Below are 22,349 nucleotides of genomic sequence, written 5' to 3' on the forward strand. Positions count from 1 at the left end.
TGAATTGCGATGTACCCTTCAATCTCAATTCTAATAAAATTGGTGGATAGTGTTTTGTTTTTTGAGACAGTGAAGGTGATGTGCAAAATGTAGTAAGGGATTAGCTTGATTATCCCCTTGATCCATTCCAAGCAAAAGTAATATCAGCCATTCAGTGTGTCAAAGCGGCAGCTGCTTTCAGTCGAAGCAGAACCACACGGTCTTTGGCCAACAAAAAAGGAAGGCAACTGCTGTGGGGATGGCTAATATTGTACTCACTGGAGACTGAAGATTGATTCGTTTTGTTGAAACACGCGCTACATTTGTGGAGACTTATTCGTTTTGTTGAAACAAGCAGTAGATTTGTCCAAACTGATAGAATAGTTGTATGTTCTGGAGTCTGGACTGGTTGTTGGTACGATGCATGGTTGCACAGAATAGTTGTCGGTCTGGACTAGCTCTGAAACTGAAACTACACTGTAGCGCCATCCCCAAAGAGAGAGAGTTTTCTCTACTCTCACAAGGATTCAACTGTCATCCGTAGATCATTGGGTTCTCGTATGAAATTATCGCAAAAGTAATTCCCCAAATAACGACCAAATTGTATAATATTCGGCATTCGCGTGATACAGGTTGAGCGGTTGAGGCCCTGTCGTCACCGTCAGTTTTTAACCCCATACCGAACTTCCAAGTTCCATTACCCCCACCCCCCACAGTGGCAACGAATACAGCGGCCGGCGTACCCTCACTTCGCAGATTACCCCCGCCGCCCCGCGATTTTACCGCACTCGTACCTTCGGTTGCGGACATCCATCGTAGCCTCGCCCAGGCGGATTTCAGGATTGGGTCAGCGTTGGCGTCGAGGCGAGAGCAAAACCCCTCCTTTTTTCACCCACGCCGTGGAGGTAAGCTGTCAGCACAAGCCCATTCTTCTCCCTTTCTTTCTCCAACCATCTTTCTCCCTTTCTTGCTTGCTTCCTGTGTTAATTTCATGCTGTTTAGGTTAGTAGCAATTGCTGCAACCAATGACTGGTGCCAAGTAGCAACTGTTTAGGGTGGTAGAGCCGAGGAAAGGTAAAGAAAGCAGCAGTGGAAACCGCTGTAGTCGATTCCTTTCCCCATTTAACCTTGATCGCACGGCGCAAGCCGATTAATTAATCCCAAGAACAGGGGCAAGAATGCATTTTTGCGGCATCTTTTCTGTCACGGGGAGCACCGCTAGCGATTTTTTAAATCTCTGTCCCCTTATGAAAGATTTTGCTTATGGGTCCCGGACATATGACCAGGAGTCGGTACCCTGTTTCTTGACTCCTTGTGGCCTTTTGGCCTTTTGGTGGGAGGAGAAGAGGAGGCGGCAGGGAATTGAGATTTGGGAGTCCAACCTGATTGGATTTGTGGTAGGTGGTGCGGAATCACGGACCCAACAATGTTGGGTGGAATCTATCATTGTTTTGCTTCTAAAGCAGTTGTTTGCTTCTCTCCTGATTTAGACGAAGCTGACTTGATCCCATCCGGTGATCCTGTTCAGTTACTTAATACTCTTTTGGTTTAAGTCTTGAGAGGGATAAGCGATAATTCCTACTCCTCCATCGCTTTTGTTTTTGGCAGTGGTAATGCCCCAACCTTCCGTTTCAGTTGTTGCTGTGTGTAGGATCATCCCTCTGGCTCATCAGGTTTTGTTTCAGAGTAAGAAGGCATCAATTTTGAAAACTAACTAGTCAAAAAAAATTTCTGCTAAAGGGTTCGGCTAAAATTAAAGGTGTTTCAATGAGGAAGTAGAATAGGGTTGAAGATGGCTGACGTCAATGAGCAGTTCTATGTTTCAGGTAATAGGGACGCTTAATCTGATCACTGGACGGCGAATGAAACTAGGTTCATATTTGCTTTGCCTATAGGGAGGAATGCACTTCCATTTACTTCATTTCTCAATAGGGAGTATGACAAACTGAGTGAGGGACTATTTCTCTACTGTGTTACTGTGTTTGTTCGGTTTCTACTTCCTTAATGTTCTTAACTTCGTTTGGCTGCTCCTATTGAGATTGTTGAATTGTTCTTATTGTTTGGTGTTTGGCTACTTAAACAAATTCGAACTCTTTGCACTGAGATGCTCTTTTTGGTCCATTTATTTATGACAGGGTTGAAAATAGTAGCAGATCCGTATATTTACAGGATGCAGTACATTTTCTTGTAAAAGTAAAATAAATGTTTTTTAATGCCGTAGAGTTCAAAAGTTCATTGACTCTTTAAGTAATTTGATAAAATCAACGCTTGGGTGAGTTATTGTCATTGGGTGAGTTCATATAAACATGCACTTATGCTGATCATTAAGTTCTTCTGTCAATGATCAAGAATTTGTGAAAATTATGAGTATGCAAATTTATCGAGAATAGAAAAATTAATGAAATAATAAGGAAACTACAAATTTGAGGTGTGCTAGTTAGAAACTTCTATATAGTAGTCTGATTAACCATGCATTTCTGCAAGGTAACAATTATGTGTACATATACAAAGCAGAGGGTTTGATTGAGTGTTTCATGGTAGATGAGCAACTAAGATCACTTGTTAGGAAACTCATGAGTGATAAATAGGTTCTTTCTAAAATTCCATCTGAAACATATACGTATTTTATTGCATTTTTTTGAAATAAACATATTTTATTGCAGATCATAGTTTGCCATAGTATCACATTTGTTTTCTGTCACCCCTTTTTACCTGAATATGAGCAACTCATTTTGAAGTTTCTGACCTTTTTCCAATGGGCGATGGCTGCAAATTGTTTTTGGCTGTAACCATATCATTAATTTCCTTGTGAGAAATTCCCGGTACCTTCTTCTAAGCTGCCTTCATCGCTGGATATCCAGGGAGAGACAAGGTGGCCAAATTTGGCTTCCCTTTTCCCTGTCATTTTTTATATAAAAAGCCCAACAATATGCAGAAAGGTCTCATCCATAACTAATGTTGTAATCTTCTGCACTTACCATTTTGCCCCTTGAAGCACTACACGGGGCCTTTTCTCTGTGCACATGCTGACATCTGTTTGCTTCTAGACATGCTCCAAGAATCAGTTTCTCCTTTTTGCCTTTCCTTAAATACGTCCACATCATTGCCTTTGATCCTTTGTCATCTGCAACTGCAAGATATAGCAGAGGGCACACTACACAGGAGCACCAATGGATCAGGGGATGGAGCTGAGGGGATGCGTTTGTCGGATCAAGAGCTCCGCGCTTGAGCTTCTGTCCATGGAAGAGGATCTGGTGACTGATCTGGATGATGATCTGTGGGATTTGGTCAGGAGGGATCTCCAGCTCAAAGCCACCTTCCTGTACATTGACCTGAGCCGTGTGATCGCCCATAACGAGTGCGAGGAGCGCAGGGAGGAGATTACCCTTCTCGCCAACAATTTCTTCTACTTCATGGATGAGGTGATGTGATTGGTGCCTTCTTCTCCCATATTTGATAGCTTTCATTATAAGCATTCCTTTGTTAGCTAGCAGTCAGCATGATAAATTCACTGGGTAGTCAAAGACCGTGCACACACCAAATCCTTCTTTTGTTTTGCATAATTCTTAGCAATTAAAACTTACCCCATTTGGGCCCACTTATCAACCGATTTTAACAGATGGTATTGCATACCTCATCATAGATATAGCATTGCTCAATCAACAATTGTTCATCGTTCAGAATTTCCGTGGCATCTTGTACTACATACCATACAGTCAGCAAATTTTTTTTGGTGACAGAGAGATAGGGTAGCTCTGCAATCGCTTAGTTTGAATGCTCTCCCTGAACTCTGGCAGATTAACTTCTTTCTCCTTTTTCGGGGGTAATGATTTATTTATTTTTACGAAAAAATCTTGACAGTTAAAATTATTCCCATTCGGCCCACTTATCAGATGATCATAGCCTCCATTTGCAAAATTGTTGGTTGTTCAGAGATACCTTGATATCAAGCACTGCATACCATAGATTCTGCTGAGCCATAGACTTCAGCAATCTTTCTTTAGAAAGAGAAAGAGATAAGGTTACTCTGAAATCTCTTAATACATGTTGTCTCTGAATTCTACGAGATCTACAGCTATTTCTGAGCATTTATTCAGGTGGCCGAGGGATTGGGTTGTTAACTAATCTTTGTAATAATTGGCCGAAGGTGATATAGTATAATGCATTCTTGCCGAGAGTAATACTGAATCAAAGACAAACATTCACCGACCAACGTCGAACCACCGAGCTACTAGCTAGTGGAATAAAATACTACATCACGGTCACCCATTTGGTACCAACTCACGGCAAAAGCTGAAATTCTTGCAGTGAGAAGTAATTCTACCTCAGATTGCCCTTGTTTTGCGCTTTCTGTGTCATAGTTTCTGAGTCACTCACTACGCTGTTTAGCACTTGAGAAAGTTGAACCAGAGGGAACTCCACTATCCAGATTTGAGAAAGCTTCTCACCACTTTGTACCATAATCAGGTCAACAAAGACCAGCCAGATCATCTAGATATATACAAACTGCAGACCAATAAACAAGTTGACCAGTATTTCCCATTGAAATTCGAGAATCTATTGAGATTTAAGAAGCTTGTGCACCATTTATCAAGTTCTTGTGATTCTTTGCTAGTGTTTCCCAATAAATTGAAGTTAATGTGTAATCAGTCAGGGCTAAACTTGGAGAACTCACACTTTGGTCCTTGTGGTGTAGACTCAACACAACAAACAAGTTGGACAATGACACAAGAGGGGTCATGTCAGCTAGTTGGGTCTGTGGATGCATTCGATGCTTTGATTTGACACTGAAACTGCTCTTTGATAAATGCGTGCATGCAGCTGGGTGACGCCGTGGCGAGCCGGAGTGTCTCGGTCGTGAAGGTGTGCTATGGCAATGCGGCTCGCACGCTCCGCGAGCTGGTCGCCGCCGTTGCGCCGATGGCAGCAGCCTGATGGGCTCACACCATCACATCGCCTGTTGTGAAGCACAAAAAGGAGGGAGGCGATGCCTAAAAAAACTGTTGCAGAAAAGAGGTCGAGATGTACATGTCACTGTAAGAAATGTGGGTACTGCTACATCGCCAGTGCACATTCATGGTGAGCGAGCTGAATGAAGCAAAGCTAGAAAAAAGATCATGTGGTTTGTCCCCTGTTCGGCATCGTTTTACTCCTGAATCTAATTCTGTTCGATCGATGATTAACGCTTCAGAAATCATCTCCAAACATTTGGCAAGAACAGCCGAAGTAGGCTTACAGCATTGCCTCTATTTGCACTTGGTTGGAATTGTGATAACTCTTGCAGTTTTTAAGAGACACCCAGCACAGAGTCATACAGAAGGTCAGAGATGGCAGTTTAGAGAGCCAGGCTTGCATATGAATTATAATAGATACACACAGAAGGTTGTTACCTTGTAGTAACTGACAAAAAAGCTAAAGCTTTTCCAGCTAATTATTCATATATAAGTTTAGTATCTATGCTACACCTCTGTTAACATCGATCACCAGGAGAAAACCCAAAAAAGAATCAATATGTGCAACCAGGGTGAGGAAAACTGCAGTTTACGGAAAACTCTCCCTATCTCAAATTCTCAATCACTAATATAGAGCTTCCTGAGAAGGTAAGCTGGACAGCGTTTTGAAGGCCATATGGTGCAGTGGATCCTGTTGCTTCATAGCTTTCAGAAAAGCACGACCTTTCTTCGATCTGTGCTTCTCCATGCAGGTACCCAAGCACATGGCTCTTCAGATATTTTGATCAAACTATTGCTGAAAATTGAGCCGCTGCTCTGTCTGCAATGGCCTACCATACTCTCGGTTCTTCTTTCAAATGACTGCTGCCAAGAACTTGTGCCTTCAAAAGAAAAGGACGGGATATCAAGAGTGAGCATTTCAGTATTGAATTTAGAACTCGATGGATAAGAGAGCAACAATATATATAAAGCACTACTGCACTAGTATTCTTTCAAATATGCATGTTGCCAATGGAAAATGATGAAATTAATTACGTAATTACAGACAGACTAATGACTGTATCGTTTAAGTAATTCCTGAGTACTGGCTAACAAAGTAGAACCTTAAGCAACACTGACTATGCACCAAGTATTATTTACTAATGGCCGGACCAAGCAGAAAGTCAACTCGTCGATAAAATGATTTTAAGTGAGGAACTGGTGAGTCGTGACATGAATTATTATAGGAAGCTGAATATTGGTCAAAATCAAAGTGTATTTTTGGTCCTGTATCTTCAAATCAGTAGCTAAGAACCTGACTAACAATCAACGCAGCCCCAGGTTGCAGACCATGAGGAAAGCAGAAGAAATTTACCATAGGAGAGCAAGGGAGTATGTAACTAGCTAGCCTTTCATCCACTGAAACAGGCAATGGGGGCATCTTGCTCATTATTCCGGGAATTTGGCTCATGCTGTTAATCAAGGAGGGGATCACATCAGAGAAAGCACTTGTATAAACACGCATTCAAACTTCCATTTTGAGACAATTTTTTAGTATAAAATATGGTAAACTCTACCTTTGTAGTAGACCGTTGATGTTCCTTCTTGTGCGATGGAAGAGATCAATGTTGTTCTGAGCCTGAAAAGTATTATCATGTTGAATTGAAATTTACTCCTGCACAGCTAAATCTTCCAACAGCTTATGACAATTTCTCATGAAAATGTGCACCAAGCAGATGCGGGAATGTTTTTTTTCCTCTAATGATGAGAAATTATCATGAGCACATTGGATAGAGCCAGCTATTAACCTCACTGTGTATGCTACAGATTTGTGACAGACTAAATTAAGAGTAAATCTGGACGAGGATACATATTTTTAACATAACACTAAAGCCTTGAACTGAATTTCCAGACGCATTGTACAAGAAGAAACAAAAGACCAACCTGCGATGTCAAAATATTTACTTCTATTTCGTTGAGAAGTCGAGCATTTTCTTCCAATATATTTAACATTTCATGATCGATTTGAGAGTCTGCATAAAAGGAAAAAAGATATGTCAAACCTTGTGCAAAATTGAATAATGTGAAATAAGCAAGACAATCTTTGTTTCAAAATTTTTGCCAATAGGGAAAGCCCATATGCATGTACTGGAAACTAAGAGGACTCTAGAACATTTACAATATAAAAATCATAAAATATGCTGAAAAAGTGTGGTAATTCCTTTTGGCGGCAGAATCATCGTCGATAGGGCTAAATGGCTAATAAATGCATTAGCAAGGTCTCTACTTTTAAGGAAATAACTTTTTAGCATTCCTAGGAACACAAAATGGGTTGAAATAATTTTTTTCCTCGAACACGCAGGAGAATTGTGCATCATTAGGGTTAAAATATTTCACTGCTGCCAAAAGCAATGGGAAAAGGTATTATACATAGTCAATTACTTGATATATAACTCTATAGGTGACCTACCAACCTCCAGATAGAAATCCGTTATTGTGTCTGGTGTTACGAGGCATAAAGGCAGAAGCTCTCATGTCAGTCTGAACTGGAGGATTGGTAACCCATGATGATGGCTCAGCCATTTTGTCCTGAGAAACAATCATATTCAGAGTCATTTAAAAATAAGCTCATAAATGCGACCTACCACCTATGAAATTATAAGGTTTCATCATGTATATTTATCATCTCAAGTTTATTTTTGATAGTATCACATTATAATGCATTTTCCTGTTTGGGTAATCTGATATGGAAACAATTAAATTATGTCACGCGGATGCCACTAGCATATTAAATGTTCAATTCATTCCATCATTTACACAAACACCAGAACATCTGTACATGCTGGAGCCGTGGACTGTGGTGTGTTTCAAAATAAATTTGATATCAGAAAAGAAGTCCAAATTTGGATAAATCTATCAGGAGTCAGAACAGTGATTTCTTCAAGTGTATTCTGGTGCTAACAAGAGGCTGCGATGTCATAAAAAAAATGGAAGAATGAGTACCTTTCTATCTTTTATCTTTTTTCCAGGATAGTGTTCTTCAGGCTTTCGTCGTCTTGTAGCTTCTTTTCTCTGAAAAAAAATCTAATTATTGGTACCAACTGAATCGATAAAGAGAGCAATAATTGATGAACTCCCTTAGCAAGTATCACTATAATCATCATTACCAGCATAAATGAGAAATATTAATAAATTCCAGTAGTAAGCATCTAGTAGGATACAACTAAATGTTACTTAATATATATAAAACCTTGGGATCAGCAACCCTATGTTTCGCTAGCCATCTACAAAAATTATTCTTCTTTTCCTCATATCTTTGATGTAAAAGAGAGGCATGAAATTATTCTTATTTGTCGCATTGGCAAATGGCAAGTTCAGTTAGGTTAGTTCAATGGTATTCACAGATCAATCAACTCAAACATGGCCCCTTAGTTGGACTAACAGAAAAAGGTAAATAAAAACATCCATGCTGACCCTTCTAAGCAATATACATGCTCTCAAGTTTCGACATGAAACAAGAGCACAGAAGCAGAGAACATAAGGCTGCAAACCTTATTGGTAGTAATGTCAAAATCAGACTTTTCAGCTCCCTTATATTAATATAGTACACAATAGACAAATACAAAGGCAAGTCTTTGGGGCAACAGCTCAAAAGGATACTTAGGAGGACCAGCTCAGATCACACTAACTTTAAAGTTCATAATAGACCATTATAGTATTTTTATAGATGCTGGCAAATAAGTGTATCTTCCACATGATCTACTTTCACACACGCGGCACTGGTTTAGTGGAATTATGGTGATATCATCTTGACAAGACACAGAAGTATAAACTACTGTTAGTCTCCATCCATAAGCTGAAGCGGGACCAAATGTTCCTTTCAAGCAAAATAATCTAGAGTGGATGAACATCTAGCATGACTTTTGTATATATCAGTACTGTTAGCTACCAATGGAGTTTCACATTTGAAATGTGGACTGAAAACAACAGATGAGGAAATGGCATTCAGACGCTGCATAATAGATAAAAGAAATCAAGGGCTAACCGCTGCCATCCATTGGCATCTCATGGCAACATCTCTTACTGTCTTGTCTGGTAACGTGGCTGCTATCTTTATGTACTTCATGATTCCCGGTTCATTTGCATACCTGAAAATTTCATCAGCCAGAACGAAATAATGAATAAATAAAAGCTTGAACACAAGATAGACAAAAGCATCATGTCCCTGATTATTGGATCAAGTATCAGTAAAAATAATGAAAGTAAAATGAACTCCTGCATTTTTTGTGAGAGAACAAAGAGATATATTTCCAACAAATATGCTCATGTAACAATTCCTTAAAGAAATAGAGAGTGTTCCTTTCGTGAGAGGATCAAAAAGGGACATTAAGGTGAATTTCTGACTAAAATCAGCCACAAACATTATAAAACTCAGTATTATGAAACTATTTAGGTATTTAAGCAGCACAAAATCTTGGCAGTTTGGCCTATGGTCACGATCAGATTGTTAAATAGCATTGAATTATAAACATAGGAGTATATCTTACTTCATGAGGCCGTCATTCAACATTTGCAGCTCAGCATAGGACCACTCCACGGCCATTGGTGCACTATACTTGAGGCTCTGGCCAGAGGAATCGGGAATCATGTTTGGTGAACCAGTGGATACAATTGTGGAAGATGTAGTGTTCAACATCGCCATATTGCCATTCATTGCGCTGGAAGTGTCCAGACAAACTGGCATGGCTCCTCCTGATCCACTGGTAATTGAACTCGTCTGAAATGAAACCACATGTTGGTTGCAGAATGAATGTGGAAATACCCCAAAGTGGTTAGGATCTGTTGACATCTGCATGCCAGACGAAAACTTTTCACTCTCACTTAACCCTCACGAACACGTCATCAAGCTTCAGAACAACACTTATAAGTTGTTAACCCCCCTTGAACCTTTCTCCGAAGATGAGGAAACTTTTGGAGCAAATATTACAGTTCCATTGTGATACAGCCCACATCAGCTCGACAACAAGGGTGCCATAAACTCATTGAAGTAACCATGGATGCCATCCAAAACTAGGACGATGATTAGCAAAGCTTGACTGAATAGATCTTTCTTCTAATGAAAGTATACTTAGTTTTGAGACACGTCCACACTAGACTTCCTACAAAAGACATGAAAAAAGTAACATTAGTGCAATTGCTCCGCGCAACACTAAGTACTAGAGGGTTCCACATCACACATGGTAGTATAATAATCAATGAAGCTAATCCAATCCAAAGTAAGCTTTCAGTTGGCGACTCAGGATCAACTTTTTAAAGAGAAGCATCAGTGATCACATCACAAAAATGAAAATGATAAGAGTACCATCCAGTGCTCAATCGATTTATTTTATTGTAGTCAAATGTCCTGGATAACTATTTACTCAGATGGGTCTTACAAGAAGTGTCTAACCAAAGCTGTCGCAACTACATGAACTATCATTAGAACTATGAAAAGCAAGAGTGCACCATGTGAAATAATTCAGCCATGTCAGCATCAGAAGATCGATTACAGCACACAAAGCAAGAGTGTAAATATCCAGCACAAGTTAATTATATCAAGAGTTCAAGATCACGTAATTGATGAATCAATAATACGAGGATATGCTCCTTAATGTAAAGATCCTACAAACATCATGGAAAAAGAGCTGATAGGCCTAAGGAATAAGCTATGTCAGTTCTAGTAGAAAGGACACGAGATTTTGAACCGAAGAGAAGGCAGCATCAAAACTCAAACAAACAATCAAAAGTTGAGGCTTAGTCATGCTATGAACCAGATGAATCAAAGAAGACATTAGCAAAAAACCTCGAAGAGTAAGCTGCTGCAGAGACTCCACAATAACAGCAGAGGGCAGAGACCAAGAAGGCAGATAACGCAGACTGCAGCACGGCTGAGAGCCTGAGACCTCAGGATGGAACACGCTGCTTGAAGACGGCAAACGCAGAGGCACCAAGAAACAAAAAGTGTCTGGTCAGGTTATCGATCTGCTCCTACACTAGGAAAGCAGCACGCAAAGACTTGAACAAAAAGGAAGCAACCAAATCAAGCAACGATGATTGCACGGAAGACGGCGGCCCCCAGGCTCGCTGGGCACTATCCAAGGAACTCGCTTTTCCACATCGAGTTCCACGCCGAGCCCGAGCGGCCCGCGCCAAGCTCCCTTCTTTCCGCTAGGTCACGCAACCGAATCAAGAGACCACTAACGCACGAGCGCAACCCGGCCGCCGGCCCGATCCTGCCAAATCAGGATCTTTTCCCGATCACGTAAGCAAATTCCAAGAGCCCAAATCAAGAAACGCACCTGAGCCGACGCCACCGATTCGTCCGCCGAGGCTAGCGGAAGCAGAGGAGGCAAACGTGCGGGAATGGAGTGTGAGCTGGTGGTCTCTTCTCCTCCTCCGCCGCGCCCCTGGCCTTCTTTAAATGGTGGTGCCGTCCCGCTTTGCGCGCTCCAATGGAAAGGCGGGGGAGGGGGAGAGGAGGGGAGAGCGCAACCAAAAAGCGGCGGCCCCGCCTCCCCCAAAGGCGAGATGCTGCTCGCTTATATGCGCTCACAAAGGAAGGAGACGGCCAAAGCCAAACAACTTGCCGCACACCAGCACTAGCACCAAGCGAGAGAGGGAGAGATCGAGCTGGGCGGCCACACGACACGAGCAAGGGCCGCCGCCGTGACGGCTCGAGGAGGACGAGAGAGAGAGGCAGGCTGAGGGGCAGATGAGATCTCTTGGAATTCCGCGCTCGGGATTATTCCCAACGCCTGCCAAACAATTATTGCCACTATAAACTATCACTGCTACCCTGTGCTTTCTTTGCTCGGCTCCACTTTTTCTAGTGAGGAAAGAATCGAGTGCTCGTCCCCTTTCGGGCGCGCGTCTCCTCCCTTTTTCTTAAATTCTTAATAATCTTCCTCCCCATTCCCCTCCCTGGAATTGCTTTCCTGGTCACCAGCTTACTCGCTCCAATTGCACGCGTGCATTTGGTAAGACAAGAATTTCTTCCTCTGTCTCTCGCGGCGGGCGTGTTCGCTCGGGGGCATCAGGAGTTAGGACATGACAGCTCCGAGCCCGTTTGTTTAGTCGTCGGCCGAGCAGTGGTGCGCGCGAAAGGCCATGGCGGACTCGCTTGGCAGTGGTTGATGTGTCGGCCGGAGTGGTGGTGGGCGGGCAACTGGCCCGGCCGGTAAAAGAGACGGCCAGAGGCAGAGATCTTTTTGAGTTCTCGCTTATCCGCTCATGGCCTTGGGATCCAGCCATGTGTTTGCTGCTGCTGCTGCTGCTACTTGCACTGCGAATCGAGGTGCGGGTGGACCGGTGGTTCCAAGTGTCAGCTGTTTTGAATTGGATATGCTGAAGAATCACGCGTTGTTCTTCTGTTGTTTGGATTGGAAGGTGCTAGCAGAAGCATCTAGAGTGGAAAACAAGAACAACCTAATAACAGTGCTAGACATCTAAGCTCAAAATCTGACCAATTCAAGTCTGCACAGGACTGATCATAGAGACCCTTTTTTCTAGGCTGATGATCTTGGAGGAATTCAAGAACATGCACGACTAGCACAAGTTTCCTTAGCTCCGTACGGCTCCAAGTAAGCTGCCTACGATTGGAAGTACGTTTAGGCCCGCAAAATTTTTTTGCGGTGGAATCTTACTAATTTAAAGTACTAAATAAAGTCTTTTTACGAAACTTTTTGCACAGATGGGTTGTAAATTGCGAGACAAATCTAACGATGCTAATTAATCCATGATCAATCAATAATTAACGAATGGTTAATGTAGCATCACTGTTGCAAATCATGGATTAAGTAGGCTCATTAGATTCGTCTCGCGATTTACAGCCCATCTATGCAAAAAGTTTTGTAAATAGACTTCATTTAGTACTCAATGCATGTGTCGAAACATTCGATGTGACGGTTTTTTTGCATTTACGGGGTTTATGGGGGTGGGAACTAAACATGGCCTTACTAAGATTTCTCTGGTGGACATTGGACAGGACTTCAGACTTGTTCCATGTAAACGGAGGCAATGGTTTCAAGAGATTTCTAAACAGTTGTTGGTTTTGGTACTGTAGCACATTTCGTTGTTACTTGACAAATAATGTCTAATTATGGACTAATTAGACTTAGAAGATTCACCTCATGCTACTCAGTTAGATTGTGTAATTAGTTATTTTTTCAATTGCATTTAATACTTCATGTATGTATCCGAACATTTGATGTGATAGATACTGTAAAAAAAATTTAGAACTAAACAAGGCCATCTGTTGACCATGCTGCCTCTGCTTACATTTCGCAGTGCGCGGGGGATCCCGACGCGTGCTCCCTCGGACTGTCGGACACCTGGATTTGCTCACAGCTGGTGTGGTATAAAATAGCAGTCTCGTGAACCACAAGGCCCGATTGTATAATCCAGGAGAAACGTGCAAGTACTTCCATTGGCTACATTTGTAAACTCTGATCTGTAGTTTATGCTTAACCCCTGACCATTTTTATTCGACTGGACAAGGAACATTTTCATGTGGCTGAAGTTATAATTCCGTCTTGACCCAAATTAAAGAAAAGGCAAACACATGCAAACATCGATCTCTTTCAGTTAACCAGCCGTGGCTACACTAATTTTCATAAACACAAAAAAACTAGTACATTATTTGACCTCAGCTGTCCTTTTTGCCAAGATAAGGAGCCTTTTCGAAAATTATATTCTTAGTAGTAGTATTAAATTTTCGAAAATCACTTGAGTCGCCGCAGGTGAGCCCCTGGACCTGGAGAATTTGAGGACAGTGACCAGCGAGTGGATGAGCGCGTGGACGTTTTCTTTTCTTCGCGGAATTGGGGGTTGGAGTACCGGACCGGATCACAGTGACAGAGTCCTGCATGCTGACCTGCTACCAAGCCACGCGTCGGCCATGCAAGGCGTCGGGCAGGCAGCCCGTTTACCGCCACTAGTTTCTGTGAAGCTGCCCGGCGAATTGTTTACCGGCCTGATGCTGTCACTGGATATGGACGAACTCGAGGATGGCCAGGTCCACCCAACTACTCCAGGAAAGCGAAAGGCCGGCATATAGGAATTTGCGATGAGAAATTGATGACCGGTGTGTTTTAGAAAATTCACTTTGATTTTTTAAATTTGAGAATTGTTTGAATTTTGAAAAATGCACGTAGTTGAGTTTAGGCGTTTAGCTGGTAATAACCATGCTTGCGTTGAGTGTTGGATTGCTGGTAACCATAAGCTTTGTAGTACTTTTTTTTAAAAAAAATGCTGCTACGGTAGCTTAGCGCCCGCTATATGGGTGGCTACATGCTATTTTCTACACCCCACTACTAACCCTCGATCCACTATCTAGTTCGACTGCACCTACAACGGAGTAGTATATGACTAGTTCGAAATAGAAATTAGATTCGCATACAAAGCAACCACAATCCTTTAAGGGAATACCACACTGTTCAAAATAGGAATGAATTAGATTCGCACTGGACCCATACCAACAAGTCAGGCATCTTTAAGGGAATATTAAATATTTATATATATATATATTATAAGATATATACTTTAAAGATACGCACATAGATATCAGCATATCAGGAGTGCTCCTTGTATACTAAACATTGAGAAAGAAAAAGGAGGCGTTCACAAGTATGTTTCGCCCCCTGTGTATTATTGAGTTTGAGATAGCTTTTTTTAAAAAAAGTTTGAGAGAGCTCGAGTTCCCCTTGAACCAGAGGCGGAGCTACCCATCACGCAGGGTGGGGCAGCTGCCCCAGCTAACTCCAGAACAAGTAGTCAATAGTTACCAGTTAAAACACAAAACTGCGCATGGTCTGGTGGTAAGAGGTGCTTATCCTGAGGAGCAGGTGGCAAGTTCGAATCCTTTCCGCGACCGTTTTGCACTATTTTCTTTCCCTATTTTCTCCACACCATGCTCATTTCCTCGTGCTTGCTTAGTTCCCCCGCTTTCCTCCGGCTGGTTCACTCCTGTTTCCTTATTTTTGAGTGTTGTTTTCAAATCAATGTAATATATAATTACATATAATATATTACACTAGTATTTTTTTGCTATTCTCTAATGAGATATATCCTCTTAGATTTATTACACATAGTCACATATAATCATATATTACACTAACTCATTTGTTCTTCAAATTTACAAGTTGATATTGATTGAATTAATGGATTATATTAATAATTTATTACACTAGTATTTTTTTGCTATTTTCTAATGAGATATATCCTCTTAGATTTATTACACATATTCACATATAATCATATATTACACTAACTCATTTGTTCTTCAAATTTACAAGTTGATATTGATTGAATTAATGGATTATATTGAGGTGGTATTTTCTGCTATCCTCTAATGAGATATACCCTCTTAAATCAATCTTTTGATTTATTACATAGTAGATATTCATGTATGTCTTATGCAATGTCATTAAAAAATGTGCTTATAGTGATTTAACATTTAGATTTATTACAGAGTAAATATTCATGTATATCTATACGATGTCATTAAAAAATTGTATTTATAGTATGCCCCACCTAAATTTCTAGGCTAGCTCCGCCACTGCCTTGAACTAAAACTAAAACTATATAGGAGTGCTCGCAAATTCGTAATATATATAGCAATCAAAAAAAGGTTCAAATATATTGTGGCTAAAATTTCAAATATGGAGTATGCATGGTAAACATGATTAAAAACAGCAAGGTGTGCGGACCCACAAAATGGTTGGCCTTCGGATCTGTTGATGCTGCCACAGCTGCAGTGTGCAAATCGTCGTTAACTAGCTTCCCCATGGTTTATCTAGCACTCCATCATCAGCTAGCTAGTGGAGCCAACCTAGTGGAGCTGCTCTGGTCGGTCCCTTACCCTTTCTGGGCCTGTGTCGGGACGCGGCCGTCAGTCCTCACACGGCGGGGGCCCCCCGGGCCGGCCGTCAGCGAGACGCTGACACGCCGCGGCTAACGATTGGCTTTCCGGTGGCGGCGAAGAGGACGGCGCGGCCGCCGCGCGACACATGGCCCGCATGGGCTAGTGCACGGTCCAGGCGGAAGGCACCAGCTGCCCAACAAGCCCCACTGCGCAGGGAGGAAGACGACCAGCTGCAGCGAGACGGAGTAGACGAGACGCGAGCAAAGCGAAGCGGACACGTGACGTGGCCCCTGCGCGCGGGGCCCGCCACGACCGTACCGTGGCGTGGAAAGCGAGCGCGGTGGTTGGTCGCCGTGCAAAGGGGACAAGCGCGGGCGTGGCGCCCAAAATTGGAACGGGCCTCTCGTCTCATGTCTATCTTTGCTCGACCAATGGCTCCGGCTCAGCAGCTCGATCAGGCCGCTTGATCGAGCTACTAGGCCACTGAAAAATAGAAATAAGTAAAAGCTTCAGGTTAGACAGGTCGAATCGTCTTTTGGCAAAAGTGTATGCACTATAATTGCCTTATTATGAGGAAATAAAAAACATAGCTGCAAATGACCTAATAAAACGTGAGAATGAAAGGTAGCTCCTCTTTTCTTAAACTAGCTAGTCGCAAGCATGTCGAAATGCACTACTCAAACGAGCCATGCCATGCCACTGCACTCTAGTTATTACGCTGTGACGATGTGTGTGTGCGCGCGCGATCTAGTGCTTAGCCAGCTTTACTGCTTCCAAAATGGTTGAAACCGTAACAGTGGTGCCACTTCAATTGTAAAGTTCGTGTTCGATCTTCAGTCGTTTTCCTACTCTCGCTCGCATCACCGCATGTTCATCGCCTGTGGTGAAACTAAAGCGCTTTCTTTTGCACGGAAAAGCGCTTTGTTTGTTCAACTCCCTAGTCACTTTGACGTGGTTTCGCTGCATTCCGACATGCATGCCAACTTGGACGGTGGAAGAAATTCAGGAACTAAAGCTCTCTTTGATGAATCGAATTAAAGTCGGCACACTTGTGCCCAGGAAGTTTTTTCTTTTTATTCTGGCATTTGATGACTTTGTGTTCATTAGGTATGATGAGTGTATGACCATTAATTTCCTTTACCACGTGCCGAGTGTTTTGTAGGGTGTCTTAGCGGATTAGACATCAGAGGCAGAACCGTGAGAGAAATAAACTACAATAGGACTATAAAAAGACAGTGTTCCGAACCAAACCAAACTAAACCATTTTCATAATAATGTTGACTAACTTTAGTTCACTCCATAATAAATTGATTTAGGATCTGAGTAATCCGATCTCATGTGCAGCTAATTAAACTTTTCCAGAATCATGTGAATTCATTTCACAATTTGGAAACTATATGCCTTGATTTGGAAAATAGTATATGCCTTTAATCAATTATGGCAAATATTGATATGCATATAATTTGTTTTGAAGGGAATTAACATTAATATAGAATTTTTAACCAAAAATTGTAGACAAATTGTAATTTATTTAAAATATGCAAGATGGGTTTAGGTTATAGAATCTCCATCGTCCAAGTTTAAAAGGTCAGAATATTTTTGAAACATTTCCCAATTTTAAAATGCAAAATTATTTTTTAATGCCACTTCACTTGAAAAGCCAATCTAATTTGAACCCCAAGCAGGTTGAAAAGTGAATGACTTGAATAGTTTTTTTTATTGAGAATCCGGGCTTATATTGATAGATATTTCATAAAGTTTACATTAAAAAACTTGGAAAGATACCCTTGAAGAAAGTAAAAATTACATCGCAGTCCCTGCAAGATCTCCTTGAGTTGGCAAACGTACCTCCCAAAGCGATCGCCGGCAGCAGCTCCGATGGAGACGAGGAGGGAGCAAAATAAAACTAAACTAGATCTAAAGCATCCAGATCTCCAAATCTAGCAGGGACACACCTTTTCATCCCTTCACTGGCACTGGAACACGTACCAGCAAGGCGGAGAAGGAGCTGAAGAAGATTATTCTGTCGCCACAGTGTCACCTCCGCCCTAGGAACACTGCTTGACCTAAACTACTCAAACTAAGCAAGAGTATGTACAACAGCCACCTCAATCTTCGTTCCCCAACCTCTCCATCGCCGATCCAGCCGTCGGAGTGGAAGGGAACGGTAGAATCTGCGCCGGATGCTAGTCGCCTTCCTTCCGCCTGCTCTCACCTGTTGGGGTTCAACCCAAGCAGTTTGAGATGGTCGAAAAGTAAACGCAGCTCAGAGCTTAGGGTTTTCTTTATTTTTTATTGCCAACTTATAACACGTAACAAGCCAGACAAACCACGTGGTAAGTTAGGTCAACACTCTAATGTAAAATCCGAGCATACATCAATGACCGTACGAAACAAGGATGTATATAATAAACAGGCGTTTAACTACTTTATGATGTATCATCCGATCCTTGACAAATGAGAGATTGACTGATGACCAGGCCAGAAGTTACGCAAAACAAACAAAAAGAAACCATTATCTAATAAATTAGTTAGCCGACCGTCATATGCAACGAACATCTATCCCATCCTGATCACCTCACCTTGCTAGGCAGGCAACGTTACGTATGCACCATGATCATCTGCGATGGATCTATGAATTGTAAATGGACTTGTGCATCACCAAATACCCCTCTTCGATCAAGTTCCTGGAGAGGGCAATTCGTGAAAATGTGCCGGTAGCTGCACTGCATGCAGCCTAGCTCAGAAATTCAGAATCTCTATGCATTCAGTTCTGGTTGCCAAAGCAAAGCACGAGCAGGGTATCAACTCGCACCGCTGAAAACAGAAAGGCATTGTTTTTGAGGTGGCCCCTCCAAGGTGGGAGCTTGACCCTACCTGAAAAAAAAACACAACTACTGTGCAGATCACATCAAATAAATCGAATCCCTGTCTAGTGCGGTAGTGCCAAAGAGCCACACACACTGACAGGCATCATATGCAGCGTGAGCGTGTCTTCCTTTTTTTTTTCGCGACCATGCCTGAGCATGTTTTTCATTAAGAGGAAAGCAGTTACAGACACCATCTTGATGTGGCCAATCAAAGCTTGACCAACACAAGAGCACAAAGGACTAAAAAAAGAGAAATACTGAAAAAACACACATACAAACTAAGAAACAAAACAACAACACAAACAACAGTTTTTGCGACCAACAAGCAACCTAGCAAGGGGCTCAAGACACCATCATGGGCGAGGCCACCTCCGTCGCCAGGGAGCCCATACCAGCAGGCAGCAACGCATCAAGAGCCTCGCAGTGCGAGGTTGTTAGGGTGGACGAGAACGTAGCCGTAAACTGCTGGAATGAGGAGGCATCCGGCGGCTGGCTGTCAGAAGTGATGCCTAGCTTTTTCATCATGATGTTCTGTGCTTGGACAACAGGCTTTGTTGCGCGGTACCGTGATTTTCTTGCCAAACGCTCGCTGCGTCTGATAGTTAACTCCTCCGGCTGCGGGCGAGATCTCCGACGCGGCGGAGAAGCAACCAACGGAGGTGGGGGCGCATCGGTACACACAGCACGTGCAAAATCAGCAATTACATCATTCGTTGGGATCTCAGCACCAGCAAAAAGATGGAGTGGAAGCGTTTCTCGCGCTCCACGAGCGACCGTGACATTGTGCATGTCATCAGAAACGTGAGATAGCGGCTGAGGGTCCTGAACATCAAAACGTACCGCTACAAGATCCGCAACAGAATGCACAGATTCCAGATCGACCAACGCCGAAATGTCGTTGTCTGCAGCAGGGACAGCGACGACCTCGTCCATAGCAGGTTCAGACGGGGGTGGTTGCAGATTGAACTCAGCTAACATAGGATCAGAAAGGAGGTGAGAGGTCCGTTTATCGAGCTGGACAGGCCCAGGCATGCCGGCATCATCGTGGACCCAAGTGCGCACGCGGCCCGCGCCATCCGCTTCAGCAATCATTGGATCAAACGCCCGAACAGAGGCGGCAGCAACCCGAGCCAAATCAAAATGAGCCTGAACGGCCGTTTCAAACAGCATGGGATCAAAGGCTCGACCCGTGACAGCAACATCACGTTCCAAAGCAAGTTGTACAACCGCCTCATCAAGCACCGAACAGTTTGGTCGCATGATCGGCTCAGCACGCATGCAGCGACCAGGCGAGACATCGACGCATCCAAAGGAGCCGAAACGAATGGAGCAGGGAAACGACCAACCCCGACTCTCACGATCCATCGGAGCAGAATTACCACCGTCAGCAGCACCACCAAAGCTTGCACCACCACCACCACCAGACGTATCACCTGCCCCATCCCCATAGCCAGGGGTCCTGAAGACCGTCCTCCGAGGCCACAGACGGGGAAGAAGGTGTTGCGTGAGGCCCTGGTAATCTTCATCAGAGTCAGAGTCGCTGATCACACGGTCCGGCAGAGTGCCACCGTTGTCCGACGACCCCGAGTCGTTCCAGTCGTGAATTTCAAGAATTTCTATCTCCACTCTGTAACGAAGAAGACGCAGATCATGATGTATGGTTTCCTTAGGCCGAAGAAAGAGATTATTATCCCCCGATACATCCACCTTCTCAGGAATGCGAATCACAGCCCCATTCGGAATGAGGTCCGGGTCACTACACCAAACAGCAGTCTGGAAACGACGCAGGTCAGCACGCGCAACAGTGATTGGAGTGAGCTCAGGGGTTGCACAGGAGTCACCAAGGATGACCTGGGCAGTTGTGGCAGACCAGGCGTGAGCAGGGAGACCTCTAATCTCAAGCATGACTCGATATCGCATTGTTTCCCCATCAGCTGTGGCAAGCCGATTCCAACGACGAAATCTCAGTATCATGTCCGCCCGCGGCAGCGGTGGGGCGTCCAGGACACGCCGGAGATCCGCAGGGTTACGAAAGATCACCAGGAAATCCTCCGGCCAGTACCGAAGCAAGGTGAAGTCAGAGCCAACCATTCCGTAGTTCTCCTGGATGAATCGACGCACTTGGAAGGGGGCAAGAGAGGGTCTTGTGCCAAGGACCAGAACGACCAAAGCGGTTGCGACCAAAGCATCTTCTTCAAGCTGGAGCTCCTCCGTACGGGCGACTGTACGGGTAACAAGGGGGATGCGCCTGGTTGGGTGACCCGACGGAAGCTCCGGAGGGAAGGGCGGAGGAGACGAGCGGCCTTCCGAGCGACCTGCCGGCGAGAGTCGCCGGCTCGCCGGCGAAGTGGAGCGTTCCGTGGGCGACGCTGCGCAGATCGACGGAGGACCGGAGTAGTCGCGACCAGTAGAGGCAGATCCCAACGAAGCAGTTGAAGCGAAAGCCGCGGAGCGATCCACGCCCCGATAGTTGGAGGCCACCGCCGCATCCACATGAGGATTTGCCCGTCGTACAGGCCGACCACGACCCCGCAGCGGCGCACAACGAGGCCGTTTGCAGTTCTTGGCGACGTGTCCGATCTTCTCACAACGGAGACAGCGTGAGGGATTGACGCATTGGGAAGCGACATGGTCGAACGCTAGGCAGTTGAAGCATCTCCCCACTAGATCTGCGGGGACCGGCCGGCGAACGCGAGGGGGAGGAGGGGGGCGCACCCGGTGAGCGTCCTCCCGAAGGCGACGCCGACTGACGACCCGGCGAAAACCATCCTCATCGACCAAGGGGGGCGAAGACGACCGGGGCGGCGCCCGTCCCGAGCGACGCGCATCAGCCATGGGGCCATCCAGATTGCGCGTGGGAGAGGCGGATCTGCGCCTTCCAACGACCGCAGCACCTTTCCCCATAGGGGAAGTGCACGGAGGAAGCCAGTGAAGCTCCTCTACATCATCTTCATCCTCGTCCGAATCTGAGGGGATGCTGAAGCAGATCCCCTTCGGGGACTCCTCGATTTGCACGCTGCAGTGAGGTACGTTTTGCAGAAGATTCTTCCTTTTTGGTGCTGCACTGGGGGTGACGTCACCCAAAAGGAACAATGTTGGGGCTCGACACCTCAAACTTTAGCTTTGCCACGTGATCATGGTACACACCGTTCTCACGACCAAATTGTTAAAATCAATTGATTGATGACCAGGTTAATTAATCGGGAATTTCAGAAATATACTAGTATGTATCTACAATGATAACTGCGTCCCTTCTTTTTCTTGATATACTTTCTCCGCAATAAGAGGAGAAGTAAATGTACTGTGTAATCTCAAAAAAAAAGAGAAGAAGCAAAGTTATTTATGGCAGTGCCGGAGCAAAGATAGTGAAGGGAAGCAAAGGGGGCAGCACCAACATGGTGAACGAAAGGAACAGATCGGTGCCTTGCACACGACGAAAGGCGCTGGAAACCTCGCTTTGGCACATCAAGGTGAGAGGGAAATGCGTCTTTATCGAACCCCTGGAGCCTGCTGGCTTCGTTGATCGGAGCGGGGTTAATTAGGAGTAGAAGCAGCAGCCCGGCCAACTCCGAACAAGGCAGGCACCGAGAGAGAACCACAACTCGCCGGCCGCTTTATTCGCGTCACACTGGCTGGCCAGAGAAAGCCGGAAAGGAGATGGTGGCGAAT

At 44.1% G+C, this 22,349-nt stretch overlaps 2 protein-coding genes across 8 annotated transcripts; one reads left to right on the forward strand and one right to left on the reverse strand.

The window, feature by feature from the left end:
• Positions 1-631: 631 nt before the first annotated feature.
• LOC120709582 lies at positions 632-5,280 on the forward strand. 5 transcript variants are annotated; one of them, XM_039995266.1, is made up of 4 exons: positions 632-884; positions 982-1,053; positions 3,117-3,401; positions 4,801-5,280. In XM_039995266.1, the coding sequence occupies exons 3-4, from the start codon at positions 3,150-3,152 to the stop codon at positions 4,912-4,914; spliced, it is 366 nt and encodes a 121-aa protein (XP_039851200.1). In that variant the 5' UTR covers positions 632-884; positions 982-1,053; positions 3,117-3,149; the 3' UTR covers positions 4,915-5,280. The 5 variants fall into 5 exon arrangements, with proteins under 5 accessions (XP_039851200.1, XP_039851213.1, XP_039851183.1 ...); XM_039995279.1 differs by lacking the exon at positions 982-1,053 and having other exon boundaries at positions 3,126-3,401; XM_039995249.1 differs by lacking the exon at positions 982-1,053 and having other exon boundaries at positions 635-884.
• Positions 5,281-5,309: 29 nt separating this feature from the next.
• On the reverse strand, positions 5,310-11,717 carry LOC120709555. Of its 3 annotated transcripts, none has more exons than XM_039995238.1 (9): positions 11,249-11,717; positions 9,458-10,069; positions 8,956-9,058; positions 7,914-7,982; positions 7,421-7,499; positions 6,855-6,943; positions 6,488-6,549; positions 6,286-6,382; positions 5,310-5,812 (listed from the first exon to the last, which is right to left on the reverse strand). In XM_039995238.1, the coding sequence occupies exons 2-9, from the start codon at positions 9,763-9,765 to the stop codon at positions 5,762-5,764; spliced, it is 858 nt and encodes a 285-aa protein (XP_039851172.1). In that variant the 5' UTR covers positions 9,766-10,069; positions 11,249-11,717; the 3' UTR covers positions 5,310-5,761. The 3 variants fall into 3 exon arrangements, with proteins under 3 accessions (XP_039851172.1, XP_039851156.1, XP_039851164.1); XM_039995222.1 differs by having other exon boundaries at positions 7,385-7,499; positions 11,249-11,713; XM_039995230.1 differs by lacking the exon at positions 11,249-11,717 and adding an exon at positions 10,753-10,935 and having other exon boundaries at positions 7,385-7,499.
• Between the last annotated feature and the right edge of the window lie 10,632 nt (positions 11,718-22,349).

The sequence above is a fragment of the Panicum virgatum genome, chromosome 1K (genome assembly GCF_016808335.1).
Source record: "Panicum virgatum strain AP13 chromosome 1K, P.virgatum_v5, whole genome shotgun sequence".
Taxonomy (NCBI): Eukaryota; Viridiplantae; Streptophyta; class Magnoliopsida; order Poales; family Poaceae; genus Panicum; species Panicum virgatum.

Coding starts and splice junctions, on each gene's coding strand:
- LOC120709582 (XM_039995266.1), top strand. CDS start 3,150: ATGGATCAGGGGATGGAGCTGAGGGGATGCGTTTGTCGGATCAAGAGC. Junction 3,402..4,800: donor TCTTCTACTTCATGGATGAG/GTGATGTGATTG, acceptor GCGTGCATGCAG/CTGGGTGACGCCGTGGCGAG.
- LOC120709555 (XM_039995222.1), bottom strand. CDS start 9,765: ATGCAGATGTCAACAGATCCTAACCACTTTGGGGTATTTCCACATTCA. Junction 6,383..6,487: donor ATCAACGGTCTACTACAAAG/GTAGAGTTTACC, acceptor CTTGATTAACAG/CATGAGCCAAATTCCCGGAA. Junction 5,813..6,285: donor TACTCCCTTGCTCTCCTATG/GTAAATTTCTTC, acceptor TTTCTTTTGAAG/GCACAAGTTCTTGGCAGCAG.